The following is an 18,702-nucleotide window of genomic DNA, read 5'->3' on the forward strand; positions in this document are numbered from 1 at the left end:
TTATTACTTAAGAGTGAAATCAGTACATTTGGTACACATTCTAAGAGGGGGTTCCACCATGGCTTCTAAACATAATGAACAGGGAGTTTCCTCTATGTCAGACATGTTTAAACAGACTAGCAATGAGACCAGCAAGCTTGGGAAAAACACTTTAAATCAAGTTAACAAGCAAAAAGTAAAAACGGTACTGTGCCTTTAGAGAAACAAATTTTTGTCAGGAATTGAAAAACAGTGAAAAAAAGCAGTAAATCAAATGAAATTTTTTACAGTGTGTATAATAAGCTAACAGAGCATTGCAGCCCACTTGCAAATGGATGATTAACCCCTTAGTTCAAAAAACGGATAAAAAAAAACGATAGACGTTTTTTAAACAGTCACACCAAATTGCCACAGCCTTGCTGTGGGGCCTACCTTCACCAACAAACGATTTTTGGAAAGCCTTAGAGCCCTTGAGAGAGGTCCGTATAGCATTCAGGGAACTCCTGGAGGAAGCTGGGATGTCTCAGTCTGTAAAAGTTACTGCGCAAAAAAAGCGTTAATTAGGCCCCTCCCCACTTATAGTAAACAGTGGAAGGCCTCGAGGAAACTGTTTCTAGGCAAATTTAAGCCAGCCATGTGGAAAAAACTAGGCCCCAATAAAGTTTTATCACCAAAGTATATATAAAAAACGTTTAAATGCCAGCAAACGTTTTATATTGTAAATATATAAGAGTATTACCTCAGAAAGTAAGCATGTACCAGTCGCTATTAAATCACTGTATTCAGGCTTACCTTACATAAATCTGGTATCAGCAGCATTTTCTAGCATTCACATCTTCTAGAAAAATTTTAACTGCACATACCTCATAGCAGGATAACCTGCACGCCATTCCCCCGCTGAAGTTACCTCTCTCTTCAGTCATGTGTGAGAACAGGAATGGATCTTAGTTACAACCTGCTAAGATCATAGAAATCACAGGCAGATTCTTCTTCTATTTTCTGCCTGGGACAAAATAGTACAACTCTGGTACCATTAAAAATAATAAACTTTTTGATTGAAGAAAAAAAGACAACTACGTTATACCACTTCTCTCTTACTACCTCCATGCTTGTTGAGAATTGCAAGAGAATGACTGGATATGGCAGTTAGGGGAGGAGCTATATAGCAGCTCTGCTGTGGGTGATCCTCTTGCAACTTCCTGTTGGGAAGAAGAATATCCCACAAGTAATGGAGATCCGTGGACTGGATACACCTTACAAGAGAAATATGCATTATACCAGGACGCGCAAACGCAGGTGGATAAGTAACAATTATTTTGATTTATGTAGACAGAGCTGAATGTTAGAGCCCCATTATCCCGGTGTATGTAGACAGGTGGATAAGATCCCAGCTATCTTAATTTTTGTGTAGATAAGCAGATGGGACTTGACATGACTCCCAATAATACCAGTGCATGTGCATTCAGATAGTTATGAGTCCTCGCATACACACAGCTAGACATTAGCCTCATTGTTGTAATGCATATGTAATTAGCTGACTATTAATCCCCATTTTCCAAAAGCCTATACGTATATAACCCCACATGAGTCCCCATCACCACAATACAAGAGTATGTAGCTAGTGTGAGATACCATTATCCAAAAGCTTGTACACACAACTAATGCATGTACACATAGCTTATATTAGTTTCCAACAGAGAGATGCATGCAAACAGAGCAGGGCATATTTCCATATAACCCAAACATGTATCCAAATGCATGTACATAAAAGCTTGATGTGAGTTCACATTTTACATAACAGACTTTTGTCCCCATTATACAAGTGAATATGCATATAGCTTGATGTATCAATTGCCTAGATGTATGTGCACACAGGTGAACATCAGTATCTATTAGCACAATGCTGCAGTCACCAGGATTCATGCACACAATGTGTCCCCTTCTATGAATGCTCAAACATAATAAGGTGTAAGGCCTCGTTATCCAGACCAACATGCAAACGGTAGATGCAAGTCTCCATTTTGTTCATGTATGTACTCAAAGCTGAATGTGAGATATTATCCTAAAGCATGCCTGCAACGATGTGCTTGACTTCAAACTCTACAGGGGAATATACACACAGCTGGATGAGAGTGTAACCCTTGTTTATAAATACATCTGTTCCCCCATTGCATTAAAGGGACATAATACTCATATGCTAAATCACTTGAAACTGATGCAGTATAACTAAAAAGCTGACAGGAAAATATCACCTGAGCATCTCTATGTAAAAAAACAGAATTTATGCTTACCTGATAAATTACTTTCTCTTGCGGTGTATCCAGTCCACGGATTCATCCTTACTTGTGGGATATTCTCATTCCCCTACAGGAAGTGGCAAAGAGAGCACACAGCAGAGCTGTCCATATAGCTCCCCCTCTAGCTCCACCCCCCCAGTCATTCGACCAAAGGTTAGGAGAAAAGGAGAAACTATAGGGTGCAGTGGTGACTGTAGTTTAAACAAAAAATTTTAACCTGACTTAATTGCCAGGGCGGGCCGTGGACTGGATACACCGCAAGAGAAAGTAATTTATCAGGTAAGCATAAATTCTGTTTTCTCTTGCAAGGTGTATCCAGTCCACGGATTCATCCTTACTTGTGGGATACCAATACCAAAGCTTTAGGACACGGATGAAGGGAGGGAACAAGACAGGTAACCTAAATGGAAGGCACCACTGCTTGCAAAACCTTTCTCCCAAAAATAGCCTCCGAAGAAGCAAAAGTATCGAATTTGTAAAATTTGGCAAAAGTATGCAGTGAAGACCAAGTCGCTGCCTTACAAATCTGTTCAACAGAAGCCTCATTCTTGAAAGCCCATGTGGAAGCCACAGCTCTGGTAGAATGAGCGGTAATTCGTTCAGGAGGCTGCTGTCCAGCAGTCTCATAAGCCAATCGGATGATGCTTTTCAGCCAGAAGGAAAGAGAGGTAGCAGTCCCTTTCTGACCTCTCCTCTTACCAGAATAGACAACAAACAAGGATGATGTTTGTCTGAAATCTTTAGTTGCTTGTAAATAGAATTTAAAGCACGAACCCACATCAAGATTGTGTAATAGCCGTTCCTTCTTTGAAGATGGATTAGGACACAGAGAGGGAACAATGATTTCCTGGTTAATATTCTTATTAGAAACAACTTTAGGAAGAAAACCAGGTTTGGTACGCAAAACAACCTTATCTGCATGGAACACCAGATAGGGTGAATTACACTGCAAAGCAGACAATTCAGAAACTCTTCGAGCAGAAGATATAGCTACCAAAAACAAAACTTTCCAAGATAATAACTTAATATCTATGGAATGCAAAGGTTCAAACGGAACCCCTTGAAGAACTGAAAGAACTACATTTAAACTCCATGGCGGAGCCACAGGTTTATAGACAGGCTTGATTCTGACTAAAGCCTGAGCAAACGCTTGAACGTCTGGTACCCCTTCCTCTGCCAGACGCTTGTGTAAAAGGATAGACAGAGCAGATATCTGTCCCTTTAAGGAACTAGCTGACAAACCTTTCTCCAATCCGTCTTGGAGAAAAGACAATATCCTGGGAATCCTAATCTTACTCCACGAGTAACTCTTGGATTCACACCAACAAAGATATTTCCGCCATATCTTATTATAAATTTTCCTGGTGACAGGCTTTCTAGCCTGGATCAGAGTATCTATAACTGATTCAGAGAAACCACGCTTAGATAGAATTAAGCGTTCAATCTCCAAGCAGTCAGCCGCAGAGAAACTAAATTTGGATGCTTGAATGGACCCTGTATTAGAAGATCCTGCCTCGTTGGCAGTGTCCATGGTGGGACAGATGACATGTCCACTAGGTCTGCATACCAAGTCCTGCGTGGCCACGCAGGGCGCTATCAGAATTAACCGAAGCCTTCTCCTGTTTGATTCTGGCGACCAGACGAGGGAGAAGAGGAAACGGTGGAAAGACATAAGCCAGATTGAAGGACAAAGGCACTGCTAGAGCATCTATCAATGCCGCCTTGGGGTCCCTGGACCTCGACCCGTAGAGAGGAAGTTTGGTGTTCTGACGGAACGCCATCAGATCCAACTCTGGAATGCCCCATAGCTGGGTCAGCTGAGGCAAAAACCTCCGGGGTGGAGTTCCCACTCCCCCGGGTGAAAAGTCTGACGACTTAGAAAATCCGCCTCCCAGTTGTCTACTCCTGGGGATGTGGAATTGCTGATAGGTGGCAGGAGTGATCCTCCGCCCACCTGATTATTTTGGTTACTTCCTTCATCGCTAGGGAACTCTTTGTTCCCCCCTGATGATTGATGTACGCTACAGTCGTGATGTTGTCCGACTGAAATCTGATGAATTTGGCCGCAGCTAGTTGAGGCCATGCCTGAAGCGTGTTGAATATCGCTCTCAGTTCCAAAATGTTTATCGGGAGAAGAGACTCTTCCCAAGACCATAAGCCCCTGAGCTTTCCCAGGACCGCACCCCAGCCTAACAGACTGGGCGTCGGTCGTTACAATGATCCACTCTGGTCCTGGCGAAGCATATTCCCTGAGACAGGTGATCCTGAGACAACCACCAGAGAAGAGAATCTCTGGTTCCCTGGTCCAGTTGTATTTGAGGAGACAAATCTGCATAATCCCCATTCCACTGTTTGAGCATGCACAGTTTGCAGTGGTCTGAGATGTATTCGCGCAAAAGGGACTACGTCCATTGCCGCTACCATTAATCCGATTACCTCCATGCACTGGGCTACAGATGGCCGAGGAATGGAATGAAGAACTCGGCAAGTAGTTACAAGCTTTAACTTCCTGACCTCCGTCAGAAATATTTTCATTTCTACCGAGTCTGTTAGTGTTCCCAGGAAGGGAACCCTTGTGAGCGGGGACAGAGAACTTTTTTCGATGTTCACTTACAAAAGGGACACCTGGTCACTCCCACTCCTTAGCCACAATATCCGCCACCCTCTTAGGGATCGGAAACGCATCAGTGTATACAGGGACTTCAAGGTATTTGTCCATCTTACACAATTTCTCTGGAACCACCATAGGGTTCACAATCATCCAGAGTGGTTAAAACATCCCTAAGCAAAACGCGGAGGTGTTCCAACTTAAATTTAAACGCTAGTGAATCTGATTCTGCCCGTTGAGAAACTTTCCTGAGTCAGAGATTTCTCCCTCAGACATCACATCCCTCGCTCCCACATCAGAGTGTTGTGAGGGGTACGTCAGATAAACCTCCCAAAGCTTCCGACTGCACATAATCTGTTCTTAAAACAGAGCTATCTCGCTTTGTAGGGAAAATCGGCAGTTTGGGATAGAAAGGCCGCAAGGGAATTATCCATGACTGTCGCTAGTTGATGCAATGTAATAGGTGCCAATGCACTAGAGGTACTAGGTATTGCTTGAGGCGGGTGCGTAACTGGTGATGACACCTGGGGAGAGGAAGGCGGACTATCCTCATTACCTTCCGTCATAGAATCATCTAGGGCTACATTTTTAAGTGACACAATATGATCTTTAAAGTGTATAGACACATTAGTGCACTTGGGACACATTTTGAGAGGGGTTCCACCATGGCTACTGAACACATAGAACAAGGCTTTTCCTTAGTGTCAGACATGTTAAACAGATTAGTATTATATGCAAGCAGGTTTGGAAAAAAAACGGTACTGTGCCTTTAAGAAATAAAAAGCGCACACAAATTTTACAAATTAGTGAAAAATGTACCAATCCTTTTGAAATTTTCACAGTATGTGCCTAATGCTTCGATATGATTGCACACCAAGTTTCAGCCTGATTAACCCCTTAATGCCCTAACCGGAGCAGCCTAAAGCCCACAACCGGTTAACAAACTACAGCACCTTGCCACAGCAGCCTGCTGTGGCCCTACCTGCCCTTAGGGATTAGTTTTGGGGAAAACAGCTTCTTTGAGGTCCTCAAACAGTCTCTGGACCCTCCATGTGAAGGCAGCATGAACTGTCTGATGAAATGAACTGCGCAACTGAGGCACGAAAATAGGGCCCCCTCCCACTCCACTCCGGAGTTGTGAGGCCTTCAAAATCACATTTAGGTGACTAAAATAATGCCATGTGGAAAAAAAAAACGGAACACACCAAAAGTGTTTAAAAGTGTCTACAGCGAGTATTTGTGTAAATTAAATAATCGATTGCCCAGCAACAGTGTCAACCAGCCTATTGAGCCCTGTTAAATAAGCCTTTAATTCTATACTGAGTCTCAGAACATGGCTTACCCTTCCCACATGGGGAATCTTGTCAGTCTTCTAGCATTATCTGGTCTTGACTAGAAAAAAGATGACTGAACATACCTTAATGCAGTTAAGCCTGCAAACTGTTCCCCCCAACTGAAGTTTTCTGGTACTCCTCAGTCCTGTGTGGGAACAGCAGTGGATTTTAGTTACAACATGCAAAAATCATTTTCCTCTCAGCAGAATTCTTCATCACTTTCTGCCAGAGAGTAAATAGTACAAACCGGTACCATTTAAAAATAAACTTTTGATTGAAGATATAAAACTACAAATCTAACACCACATTCACTTTACCCTCCCGTGGAGAGGCCCTACTGCTAGAGCCGGCAAAGAGAATGACTGGGGGGGTGGAGCTAGAGGGGGAGCTATATGGACAGCTCTGCTGTGTGCTCTCTTTGCCACTTCCCTGTAGGGAATGAGAATATCCCACAAGTAAGGATGAATCCGTGGACTGGATACACCTTGCAAGAGAAAGGAAGATATTTTACCTCACAATCTCCTCAGCTCAGCAGTGTGAGTTCTGTGTAAAAAGTTATACTCCGCTGCTCCCAGCTGCAGGTAAAAAATTTTTTTAAAAAAATGAAGAAATGAACAGCAGCCAATCAGCATCAGCAGTGCTGAGGTCATGAACTCTTTTACTGTGATCTCATGAGATTTGACTTAACTCTCATGAGATTTCATTGTAAACTTCCCTAATCTGAATAGGGAAATAATATGAGAGTGCACGAGGCTCATCCTTCCAGCTGTCCCAGGACAGACATACTAATATGCTGCTTAGAAATCCTTTACAATGGGATGTGGCTACTGAGGAACTTTTGAGGTAAAATATCTTTCTTTTTTACATAGAGATGTTCAGGTGATATTTTCTAGTCAGCTTTTTACAGCTATGCTGCATCACTTTCAAGTGTTTAAACATTTGGGTATTATGGGCCCTTTAAGTACATAATACCCCTGCTTGCACAAGGGCATAGGGAAAGTGAGTGGCTGAACTTACCCGCTCTCGCAAAAGCATCATGCAGAAATCCACTTCTTTCTGTCTTAGAGTAAGTAACTGTGGTGTTCCATGGTGATCCACAATAAGACGTAGGTAAGTATACACAGACATTGCTATCAGGATGCTGCTCTTCAACACCCACTCCCTTAAAAACAATACATTCATTTCATCACATAAATCCTTTATTAATATCTTGGGATCAAGGAACAGTCTGAGATGGGGGGGAGTGGGTAGCAGGGCATACAAATCTAAGGAATGTGGTAAATGGATTAAACATTGGGGAGAAGAATTAGGGATACCTAATGGAGTTGGTGATGAGACACATTATTTGTTTTTTGATTTTTGTAAGTGGGATTCATCTAACAGTTTCAAAACTAGAAAAAGTTGCACCAAGTGCAAAACACTAAAAACAAAAAAACGAATTTAGAATTTATAACATACCGGCCTTTAACGCAAACTGTTCCCAGAAGAGTTAAACTACAAAATTACAAATTCATACTCTCAAGAGAACTCTTACCTTTGGTCCATCAGGATCTCCAATACACTCTCCGACAGCCAAATATTCTTGGCAGATATATCCCCCCCTGGGAATAAGATGGAGAGGACAGATGAGGGGAGAGATGAGAGAGAAGAGACTTGTCATTTTCCCAAGTAGTGCCAAGATTATAATGCGTTCCTGAGAGCAGTAATTACATCCTGCTCCCAGGGCTGACGCTTTCAAGTGACAAAGGCTAAGATTACATTCATTTTGTGTGTAACAAAATCAAGGGCTGCTAAAGAGTCCCTCACAGGTTGTGATAATGCAGAAGAAAAGATTTTGAGATGGTAGATGGAGGGGTGAGAGAGTAGGTATGGAAAGCGAGCAGAAAGTAGAGCAAGGAGTTGCGAGTGAACAGGAAACAGAGAGAGGCGAAAGGACAGAGTGAGCATACAAAGCACAGAGAATACGAGAGAGCTCAGGAATGGCTATGTTTATCATAAAGAGATATAAAATGCACACTTAAATCTCGCATAAAATGTTTATTAATCAAGCACAGGGAAAAATACATTGCAATGCTGATGTCATGACTTATGTAGCAGGTTTTTTTATGCAATTAAGTCTAGTTAATTGTGCTTACCCTGACAGGATGTCTGGGGAGCAACACAAAACTTAAATGCCAATAAATACCATGCATTAAAAAATGTATTACTATCTCATTATTGCTTGTGTTATTTGGGTATTATAACTCTTAGTCTCTTAATAACTCACCAGCTATCTGCTTCATGAAGGTCATACACACCCCGTCTGCTCCAAGGACCCCACTTTTCACCAGCTCACGTACCAGCCACACCAGCTGCAAACATAAGCAAAGGCATGAGTTGGGCACATTATTACTACCATTAAGAATAAAGTATCCTACTTTGCCATCCTTATATGGTATGAAAAGCTCAATGCTCTTTAACTTACAGAATTCCTGTGAAAAGTTAAAGTGAATGTAAAGTTTCATGAATGAGTGCCCGGTTTTTAAAAATAGTATTAAAAACAGGGCCACTTTCATCCATGAAACTTTACATTGCAGTGTTTTTTTTTTTTTAAACTTACCTTTTCTTTAGCAAACCCAGACCGGGGATCCCTCGTCCGCAGCTCCTCTGAACTTACCTCATCAATGACAAAACTGGCTTCCTCCAATCATGGTGTGCACCCCAGAGCGTCCATCTCGTGAGGCCACGCCGTGAATAGAGGAAGCTGGTTTCGTCACATAAGTGCTAAGTACAGATGAGCTGGGGCAGAGTATTGCGGTCTGTGTTTGCTAAAGAAGAAGGTATTTATAAAAAATAAAACGCAGCAATGTAAAGTTTCATGAACAATAGTGCACCTGTTTTTAATAGTATTTTTAAAAACCGGGCACTCATTCATGAAACTTTAATGTGCACCAGATAAGAGTACTTATGAATGTGACTATTTAGGATAGATCAGGAGGATAACATTTAACAAAGACAAAAGTCATTAATGAACTGAGGCAAAGCACTATTACATAGAGAAGAGAAGGGAAAGAGGTGATTTGATAGTAACTTTCAAGTATATGAAATGGGTATGAAACACAATTTTTTTTTTTTCTTTCGTGATTCAGACGCGCATGTAATTTTAAGAAACTTTCTAATTTACTCCTATTATCAATTTTTCATCATTCTCTTGGTATCTTCATTTGAATGTAAGCTTAGGAGCCGGCCCATTTTTTGTTTAGCACCTGGGTAGCACTACCCAGGTGCTAAACCAAAAATGGGCCGACTCTAAGCTTACATTCCTGCTTTTTAAATAAAGATACCAAGAAGAAAAAGAAAATTTATGCTTACCTGATAAATTTGTTTCTTTTTAGACACGATGAGTCCACGGATTTCATCCTTACTTGTGGGATAACGCATTATGGTCAGCAGGAGGAGGCAAAGAGCACCACAGCAGAGATGTATATATAGCTCCTCCCTTCCCTCCCACTCCAGTCATTCGACCGAAGTTAGGAAGAGAAAGGAAAAGCCAAGGTGCAGAGGTGCCTGAAGTTTACAAAAATTAATAACCTGTCTCATAGAACAGGGCGGGGCCGTGGACTCATCGTTTCTAAAAAGAAGCATAAATTTTCTTTTCTTTTTAAAGACACGAGTCCACGGATTTCATCCTTACTTGTGGGATACAATACCACTGCTAGAGTACACGGATGAAAAGGGAGGGACAAGACAGGGGAACCTAAACGGAAGGCATCACTGCTTGAAGAACCCATCTCCCAAAAAAAACAGCCTCAGCCGAAACAAAAGTATCAAATTTGTAAAATTTAGAAAAAGTGTGAAGAGAGGACCAAGTTGCAGCCTTGCAAATCTGTTCAACAGAAGCATCATTTTTGAATGCCCATGAGGAAGCAACAGTCCTGGTGGAATGAGCCGTAACTCTGTCAGGAGGCTGCTGTCCAGCAGTCTCCTATGCCAAACGGATGATACTCTTCAGTCTTCAGTCAAAAAGAAAGAGAGGTAGCCGTAGCTTTCTGACCCTTATGTTTTCCAGAAAAAATGACAAATAGAGAAGACGATTGACGAAGTCATTAGTCGCTTGTAAGTAAAATTATAAAGCACAGACTACGTCCAAATTGTGCAAAAGATGTTCCTTCTGAGAAGAAGGATTAGGATACAAGAAAGGAAAAACAATCTCCAGATTAAAGTTTCTGTCTTAAACAACCTTAGGTAGAAATCCTAGAATAGTACGTAAAGCCACCTTATCCGAATGGAAAATAAGAATAAAACTTTCCAAGATAACAACTTAATATCTAAGGAATGCATAGGCTCAAACTGAGCCCCTTGACCTTAAAAACTAAATTCAGACTCCATGGAGGAGTAACTGTTCTGAACACAGGCCTGACCCTAACCAAGGCCTGACAAAAGATTGCACATCTGGAACATCTGCCAGACGTTTGTGTAACAAAATAGACAAAGCAGAAATTAGATCATTTAGGGAACTTGTCAACAAAAACCTTTCTCCAAACCCTCGTGGAGAAAGACAAAATTCTGAGAATCCAACTCAACTCCATGAGTAGCTCATGGACTCACGCCAATAAAGATAGATACGCCATATCTTATGGTAAATCCTTGTAGTTACAGGCTTACGAACCTGCATCATGGTCTCTATGACCGAATCAGAAAAAAACCCAGCTTGGATAAGATTAACCGTACAAACTCCAAGCAATCAGCTTCAGAGAAACTAGATTTAGGGTGAACGAAATGTCCTTGAATGAGAAGAACCCTCCTCAATGAAAATCTTCAAGGTGGCAGAGATGACATGTCCACCAGGTCTGCATACCAAATCCTGCAAGGCCACGCCGGAGCCATGAGGATCACTGATGCCTCCTCCTGCTTGATTCGAGGAAAAAGCGTAAACGGAGGAAAAAGGCATGCAAGATTGAAGGACCAAGGAACCGCCAGAACATCTATCAGATCCGCTAGGGGGGTCCCTGGACCTTGATCCAAATCTCGGGAGCTTGGAATTTTGACGGGGCGCCATGAAATCCCATTCTTGGGAGACCCCACTGGAGAACTATGTTAGAGAACACTTTCGGATGGAGTTCCCACTCCCTTGGAGAAAAAGTCTACCTGCTCAGGAAATCTGCCTCCCAATTGTCCACCCCTGGGATGTGGATTGCCGATAGGTAACCAAAATGGACTACTGCCCACTAGATTATTTTGACTACCTCTATCATCGCTAAAGAACTCCTCGTTCCTTCCAGGTGATAGATGCAAGCTTGAAAAATAAGCTGACCGACTAGAACCTAATAAAACTGGACCGTGACTAACCAAGTCCAGTCCAGAAGAGCATTGTAGATCTCTATCAGCTCCAGAATATTTATAGAAAGAACAGACTCTGACAGAGTTCAAACTCCTTGAGTCTCCAGGGAACCCCAGACTGCTCCCCACACCAGAAGGCTGGTGTCTGTTGTTACAAGCACTCAAGATGGTCTGCGAAAGCAAGACCCCTGGGAGAGATGATCCAGAGATAACTACCATTGAAGAGAGCTCTTCGTCTCCTGATCCAGAATTATCCGAGAAGACAAGTCTGCCTAATTCCCGTTCCATTGCCTGAGCATGTTTAGCTGCAGAGGTCTGAGATGGAACCGAGCAAACATGATGTCCAAAGTCGTCCCCATCAGCCCGATTACCTCCATGCCCTGAGCCCCTGAAGGCCGAGGAGTGGACTGAAGGATTATACAAGTATCAATAAACTTTGAGTTCCTGACCTCTGTCAGAAAAATCTTCATTGATACGTAATTTAGTATGATTCCCCAGAAAGATACCCTTGTGCTTGGGACTAAGGAACACTTTTCCAAATTGACCCTTCACCCATGAGATCACTGTAGGAAAACACCATGTCCTTGAAAAATCTTACTTGCTATAAGGATGGCGCCTGGACTAGTTCAGTCGTTCAGATAGGGCGCCACTGCAATGTCGCGAACCGAAGCACCGCCAACAGCAATCCCGAAGCCTTTATGAGAACTGAGAGCTGTGGCAAGACCCAAAGGAAAAACCACAAACTGAAAGCGTTTGTCTAGAATGACAAACCTTAGAACTTAAGATGATTCTCGAGAATGGCACATGAAAGTACGCGTCCTTTAAATCCACTGATGTCATTAATTGACCCTTATGGATCAAGGAAAGAATGAAACGAATAGTTTCCATCTTGAGACGGTCGACTGAAATTTTTTAGTAGACTCGAGATCTAAAAAGTGGTCTGAAGGTTCCCTCCTCCTTTAGGACCACAACCCGTTTGGGATAAGAAACCCAGAAACTGTACTTATATTGGAACTGGAACAATCACTCCTAGATGTGAGAGGTCTCCTACACAGTGTAAGAACGCCTCTCCTTTTGTCTGATCTGCAGATAATCTTGAAAACAGAAACCTGCCTCTGGAAGGAAAACTTTTGAACTCAAATTTGTATCCCTGGGACACTATTTGCTATTGCTCAGGGATCCCGAACATCTCATACCCAAGCCTGAGCGAAGGCGGAAAGTTTGCCCCCTACAAAGGCCGATCCCGGATCAGGGGCATGTCCTTCATGCTGTCTTTGATTCAACAGCAGGCTATATGGATTTTTTTTTTTTTTTTTTTAACAATTTAAAAAATAATATTTCCATCCAGCCAGGTCCCAACAGAGACTTCTCCTTGTAAGGAATCACTAAAAGCTTAGACATAGAGCATATGTTCGTAGAACAAAGCTCTAACCATAAAACCTAGAGAGCTGGAACAGAGCAAATTATGCTCCCAGTTTGAGAAGTTGAAGAATTTGAAATAAAGGAATTAGCCATCTTGAAAGTTTTTAATCATGTCCTGGGTTTATATCTAGGGAAGCTTCTGACTTAATAGCATCAGACAACGCATCAAACCAACCACCGTCGCACTAGTGACGGTATACAAGTACACACCAGGTTGCCATTGGAAGCCCAGGAGTACCTCCCACTTGTAATCTTTGTCCAAAGCACCTATCCTCTAAGGGTATAACAGTTCACCTAGCTAAGCTGAAACTACTCCGTCCCCCCTAGGAAATGTGTTTCCAGCCTCCTTATGCTGAGTCGGCAATGGGAAAGATTTGTAAAATGTATGTACATATGTGGTACTTGTAAAGCGCGGCAAATCACTCGTAACTGTAAGGGTCTAAATGCGCTGCTCATTTTATCAACCTTGGAAAGATGAAAAGCTGAGTGTTGCAACCCTTAGGATGCCACCGAGCTCAGCCACAGTGCCTTAGCATGCTGAGCTATCTGTCCAGTAATTCACTGGACGCACTAGTATAGGTACACCGGAAATGTCTTTACTGGATGTACTATGTTGGGGTCGCCCAGGCTAGATAAAAAAAAAAATCTCCTCAAGTAACAATTCCATCTGAGTCTGAGAATTCTCTCACAGATAATCCCAAAGTATCCTCCCCTCTTCAGTAACATGGAAGAACCATTAGGAAGAAAACTACTGAAAAATTGCCTCTAGCAATGTTTTCTACCTCGTGAGAAAACCATATAATACATCATAACTCCGAGTGGAGTGTAAAAGGAAGCGCAGGGCACTACATGGGGGCCAAAAAATGTAGTGGGACACTATAGGAGAATTTTGTGGCATAAAAAAATGTTACTGTCACTTTAATCGTAAAAGTAACTTATGGTTGTGTGTCTTTATGCCCTCCTAAAATACAAAGGAGGAATGAACAAATAGCTGAAAATTCTTTAATAAAATTTACACATAAAAGACGTTACTGTCTCTTTAAATCTTAAAAATAACTATTTTTGTGTGCTTTTATTCCATCCAAAGTCCATAAAGGATGAAGTAACCAATAAACAGCTGCAAGTCTGTAATAGAATTCACACATAAAAAAACGTTACTATCTCTTTAAATCTTAAAGTAACTGTATTTGTGTGCTTTTATTCCATCCAGTCACAAAGGATGAAGTAACCAATAAACAACTGCAATTTTGTAATAGAATTCACACATAAAAAACGTTACTATCTCTTTAAATCTAAAAGTAACTATTTTTGTGTGCTTTTGTGCCATCCAAATCACAACGGATGAAAGAGAAAACTGAAACTCCTTTAATAAAATTAACAGCTAAACAAACATTACTGTTACTTTAAATTTTAAACTGCAACTCTTTATTTGTAAGTGCAGAAAAAAACTAGAATAGAACGTAAGAATGATGTCCCCTACGTACATCTCAGATAAACCTTGCTGAGGTGAGCATCAGAACTTCATGCTTAAATGTAACCTCACATAATTCACAAGCAGATCCGGAGTCACCTAACGACAGCACTAAGTATTGTGCTAGGAGAGAAAAACCGCCGACCCTCCGATGAACGGAAGGAAAATAGCGAGTGCAGTCTCAGTCGGACATAACTCCTCCCTTCTGGGCGTGAAACACACAATCCCTTAATCTGCCAAGAGATAGAAAATTGCGCTCCAAAAACGGCGCCAAACATAACCCCGCCCGTTGTGGGCGTTCCACACACCTCTCCCGGTCGCCATTACTAATTTCAGAATTAGTACTCCGGGAGGTCTGAACCTTACATTTAAAGCCTGGGGTCAAAGTACATTACCGTACACAAAACAATCACACTCCCTGAGCCCTCTTGTAGTCAGCTCGGTAGTCAGCTTGGTCAATAAAATTAACACATTAACAGAGTAATGTTAAGTCTGCTGCGTGATTGAATCTATACAAAACCCCAGAGAAGCCACCTTCAAATCTCCTCAGCCCCAGTGCCTGCGAAGAAAATGCTGTCACAGAATCCTCCCTTTAGATATATGTAGGAGTTTTTATGTCACAAAAAAAGTGCTACTTCCTCTGTCCTGAATCTTTTTTCAGACCCAGAATAAAAAAGTCAGCACTTACCTTTGTATTCTGCCCGACAGCAGGGCAGCTCAGCAGGTTTAGGAGGTCCTCTTCCTCCCATAGCCCTGTGGAAAACCATAAAGTGAGTTAATGTTGCTTAGGCTGTTAGGAGAAGAGCAGCATCAATGTATAAGAGGTGCAGTAAGAATTATGTCCCACCAGTTCCTATTGCTCTAAAGCCACCAAAAGCTCTACTGTAGAGACTGATATGGACTACGGCTACACCCTAGAACCAAGCAGCACTCTCTGGCACTACTTTAAAAATAATAAACTCTTGATTGAATACTCTATAAGTAACACCTCACTTTACCTCTTCCTATCACTAACGTAGGGAAAGAGAATGACTGGTGTGGGAGGGAAGGGAGGAGCTTCAGTATATATGCTCTGCTGTGGTGCTCTTTGCCTCCTCCTGCTGACCAGGAGGCGCAATCCCAAAAGTAAGGATTAAATCCGTGGACTCATCGTGTTTTTAAAAATAAATTGATAACAGGATTAAATTAGAAAGTTGTTTAAAATTGCCTGCTCTATCTGAATCGTGAAAAAAAAAAAAAAGTAAATTTATGCTTACCTGATAAATTAATTTCTTCTATGGTACGACGAGTCCACAGATTCATCCTTTACTTGTGGGATATTATCCTCCTGCTAACAGGAAGTGGCAAAGAGCACCACAGCAGAGCTGTCTATATAGCTCCTCCATTAGCTCCACCCCCCAGTCATTCGACCAAAGGTACAGGAAGAAAAAGGAGAAACTAAAAGGTGCAGAGGTGACTGAAGTTTAAAATCAAAAAAATATAATCTGTCTTAAAATGACAGGGTGGGCCGTGGACTCGTCGTACCATAGAAGAAATTAATTTATCAGGTAAGCATAAATTTACTTTTCTTCTATAAGGTACGACGAGTCCACGGATTCATCCTTTACTTGTGGGATACAATACCAAAGCTATAGGACACGGATGAACGGGAGGGACAAGACAGATGCCTAAACAGAAGGCACCACTGCTTGAAGAACTTATCTCCCAAAAAAAGCCTCCGAAGAAGCAAAAGTATCAAATTTGGAAAATTTGGAAAAGGTATGAAGTGAAGACCAAGTCGCAGCGTTACAAATCGGTTAACAGAAGCATCATTTTTAAAAACCCATGTGGAAGCCACCGCTCTAGTAGAGTGAGCTGTAATTCTTTCAGGAGGCTGCTGTCCAGCAGTCTCGTATGCCAAACGGATGATGCTTTTCAGCCAAAAAGAAAGAGGTAGCCGTAGCTTTTTGACCTCTACGCATTCCAGAATAGACAACAAACAGAGAAGATGTTTGACGGAAATCTTTGGTCGCTTGTAAGTAAAACTTCAAAGCACAAACCACGTCCAAGTTGTGCAACAGACGCTCCTTCTTAGAGGAAGGATTAGGACACAGGGAAGGAACAACAATTTCCTGATTAATATTCCTATTAGTAACAACCTTAGGAAGGAATCCAGGTTTGGTACGCAAAACCACCTTATCAGAATGAAAAACAACATAAGGCAAGTCGCATTGCAATGCAGATAGTTCAGAAACTCTTCGAGCCGAAGAGATAGTAACTAAAAACAGAACTTTCCAAGATAGAAGCTTAATATCTATGGAATGCATAGGTTCAAACGGAACCCCTTGAAGAACTTTAAGAACTAAATTCAAACTCCATGGCGGAGCAACAGGTTTAAACACAGGCTTGATTCTAACTAAAGCCTGACAGAACGACTGAACGTCTGGAACATCTGCCAGACGCGTGTGCAGTAAAATTGACAAAGCAGATATCTGTCCCTTTAGGGAACTAGCTGATAACCCCTTCTCCAATCCTCCTTGGAGAAAGGACAAAATCCTAGGAATCCTGATCTTACTCCATGAGTAGCCTTTGGATTCATACCAATAGAGATATTTACACCATATCTTATGATAAATCTTCCTAGTGACAGGCTTTCGAGCCTGAATCAAGGTATCTATGACCGACTCAGAGAATCCCCGCTTGGATAAAATCAAGCGTTCAATCTCCAGGCAGTCAGCCGCAGAGAAACTAGATTTGGATGCTGGAACGGACCTTGAATGAGAAGGTCCCGTCTCAGTGGTAGTGTCCATGGTGGTAGAGATGACATGTCCACCAGGTCTGCATACCAAGTCCTGCGTGGCCACGCAGGTGCTATCAAAATCACTGAAGCTCTCTCCTGTTTGATTCTGGCAATCAGACGAGGAAGGAGAGGAAATGGTGGAAACACATAAGCCAGGTTGAACGACCAAGGTACTGCTAGAGCATCTATCAGTACTGCTCGAGGATGCCTTGATCTGGACCCGTAACAAGGAAGTTTGGCGTTCTGACGAGACGCCATCAGATCCAATTCTGGTGTGCCCCATTGATGAATCAATTGTGCAAACATCTCCGGATGGAGTTCCCACTCCCCCGGATGAAAAGTCTGACGACTTAGAAAATCCACTTCCCAGTTCTCCACCCCTGGGATATAGATTGCTGATAGATGGCAAGAGTGAGTCTCTGCCCATCAAATTATTTTCGTAACCTCTATCATCGCTAGAGAACTCTTTGTTCCCCCCTGATGATTGATATATGCTACAGTCGTGATATTGTCCGACTGGAATCTTATGAATCTGGCCGAAGCCAGCTGAGGCCACGCCTGAAGCGCGTTGAATATCGCTCTCAGTTCTAGAATATTTATCGGGAGGAGAGCCGCCTCCTGAGTCCACACTCCCTGTGCTTTCAGGGAATTCCAGACTGCACCCCAGCCCAATAGGCTGGCGTCCGTCGTCACTATGACCCATGCTGGCCTGCGGAAACACATTCCCTGGGACAGATGATCCTGTGACAACCACCAAAGAAGAGAGTCTCTGGTCTCTTGATCCAGGATTATCTGAGGAGATAAATTTGCATAATCCCCATTCCACTGTTTGAGCATGCATAGTTGCAGTGGTCTGAGATGCAAGCGAGCAAACGGAACTATGTCCATTGCCGCTACCATTAGTCCAATTACCTCCATACATTGAGCCACTGACGGCCAAGGAATGGAATGAAGAGTTCGGCAGGTGGTTAAAATCTTTGATTTCCTGACCTCCGTCAGAAAAATTTTCATGTCTACCGAATCTCTTTTTTACGTTCACCTTCCACCCGTGAGATCTGAGAAAAGCCAACACGATGTCCGTGTGAAATTTGGCTATTTGGTAAGTTGACGCCTGAATTAAGATATCGTCCAGATAAGGCGCCACTGCTATGCCCCGCGGCCTTAGAACCACCAGAAGGGACCCTAGCACCTTTGTGAAAATTCTGGGAGCTGTGGCCAACCTGAAGGGAAGAGCCACAAACTGGTAATGCTTGTCCAGAAAGGCGAACCTGAGAAACTGGTGATGATCTTTGTGGATAGGGATGTGCAGATATGCATCCTTTAAATCCACGTTACTCATATATTGACCCTCCTGGATCATTGGTAAAATAGTCCGAATGGTCTCCATCTTGAAGGATGGGACTCTGAGGAATTTGTTTAGGATCTTGAGATCTTGAGATCCTCTTTTTTGGGAACCACAAACAGATTGGAGTAAAACCCCTGCCCCTGTTCTG

General features: G+C 42.4%; 1 protein-coding gene across 1 annotated transcript in view; it reads right to left on the reverse strand.

The window, feature by feature from the left end:
* The window catches only part of INTS3 (integrator complex subunit 3), an 883,995-nt gene that overhangs the window by 646,079 nt on the left and 219,214 nt on the right, over positions 1-18,702 (reverse strand). Inside the window, 3 exon segments of the mRNA XM_053719732.1 lie at positions 7,236-7,380; positions 7,753-7,819; positions 8,485-8,569. Of these exon segments, the coding sequence (XP_053575707.1) occupies positions 7,236-7,380; positions 7,753-7,819; positions 8,485-8,569 (297 nt within the window).

The sequence above is a fragment of the Bombina bombina genome, chromosome 1 (assembly GCF_027579735.1).
Source record: "Bombina bombina isolate aBomBom1 chromosome 1, aBomBom1.pri, whole genome shotgun sequence".
In the NCBI taxonomy this organism is placed as follows: domain Eukaryota; kingdom Metazoa; phylum Chordata; class Amphibia; order Anura; family Bombinatoridae; genus Bombina; species Bombina bombina.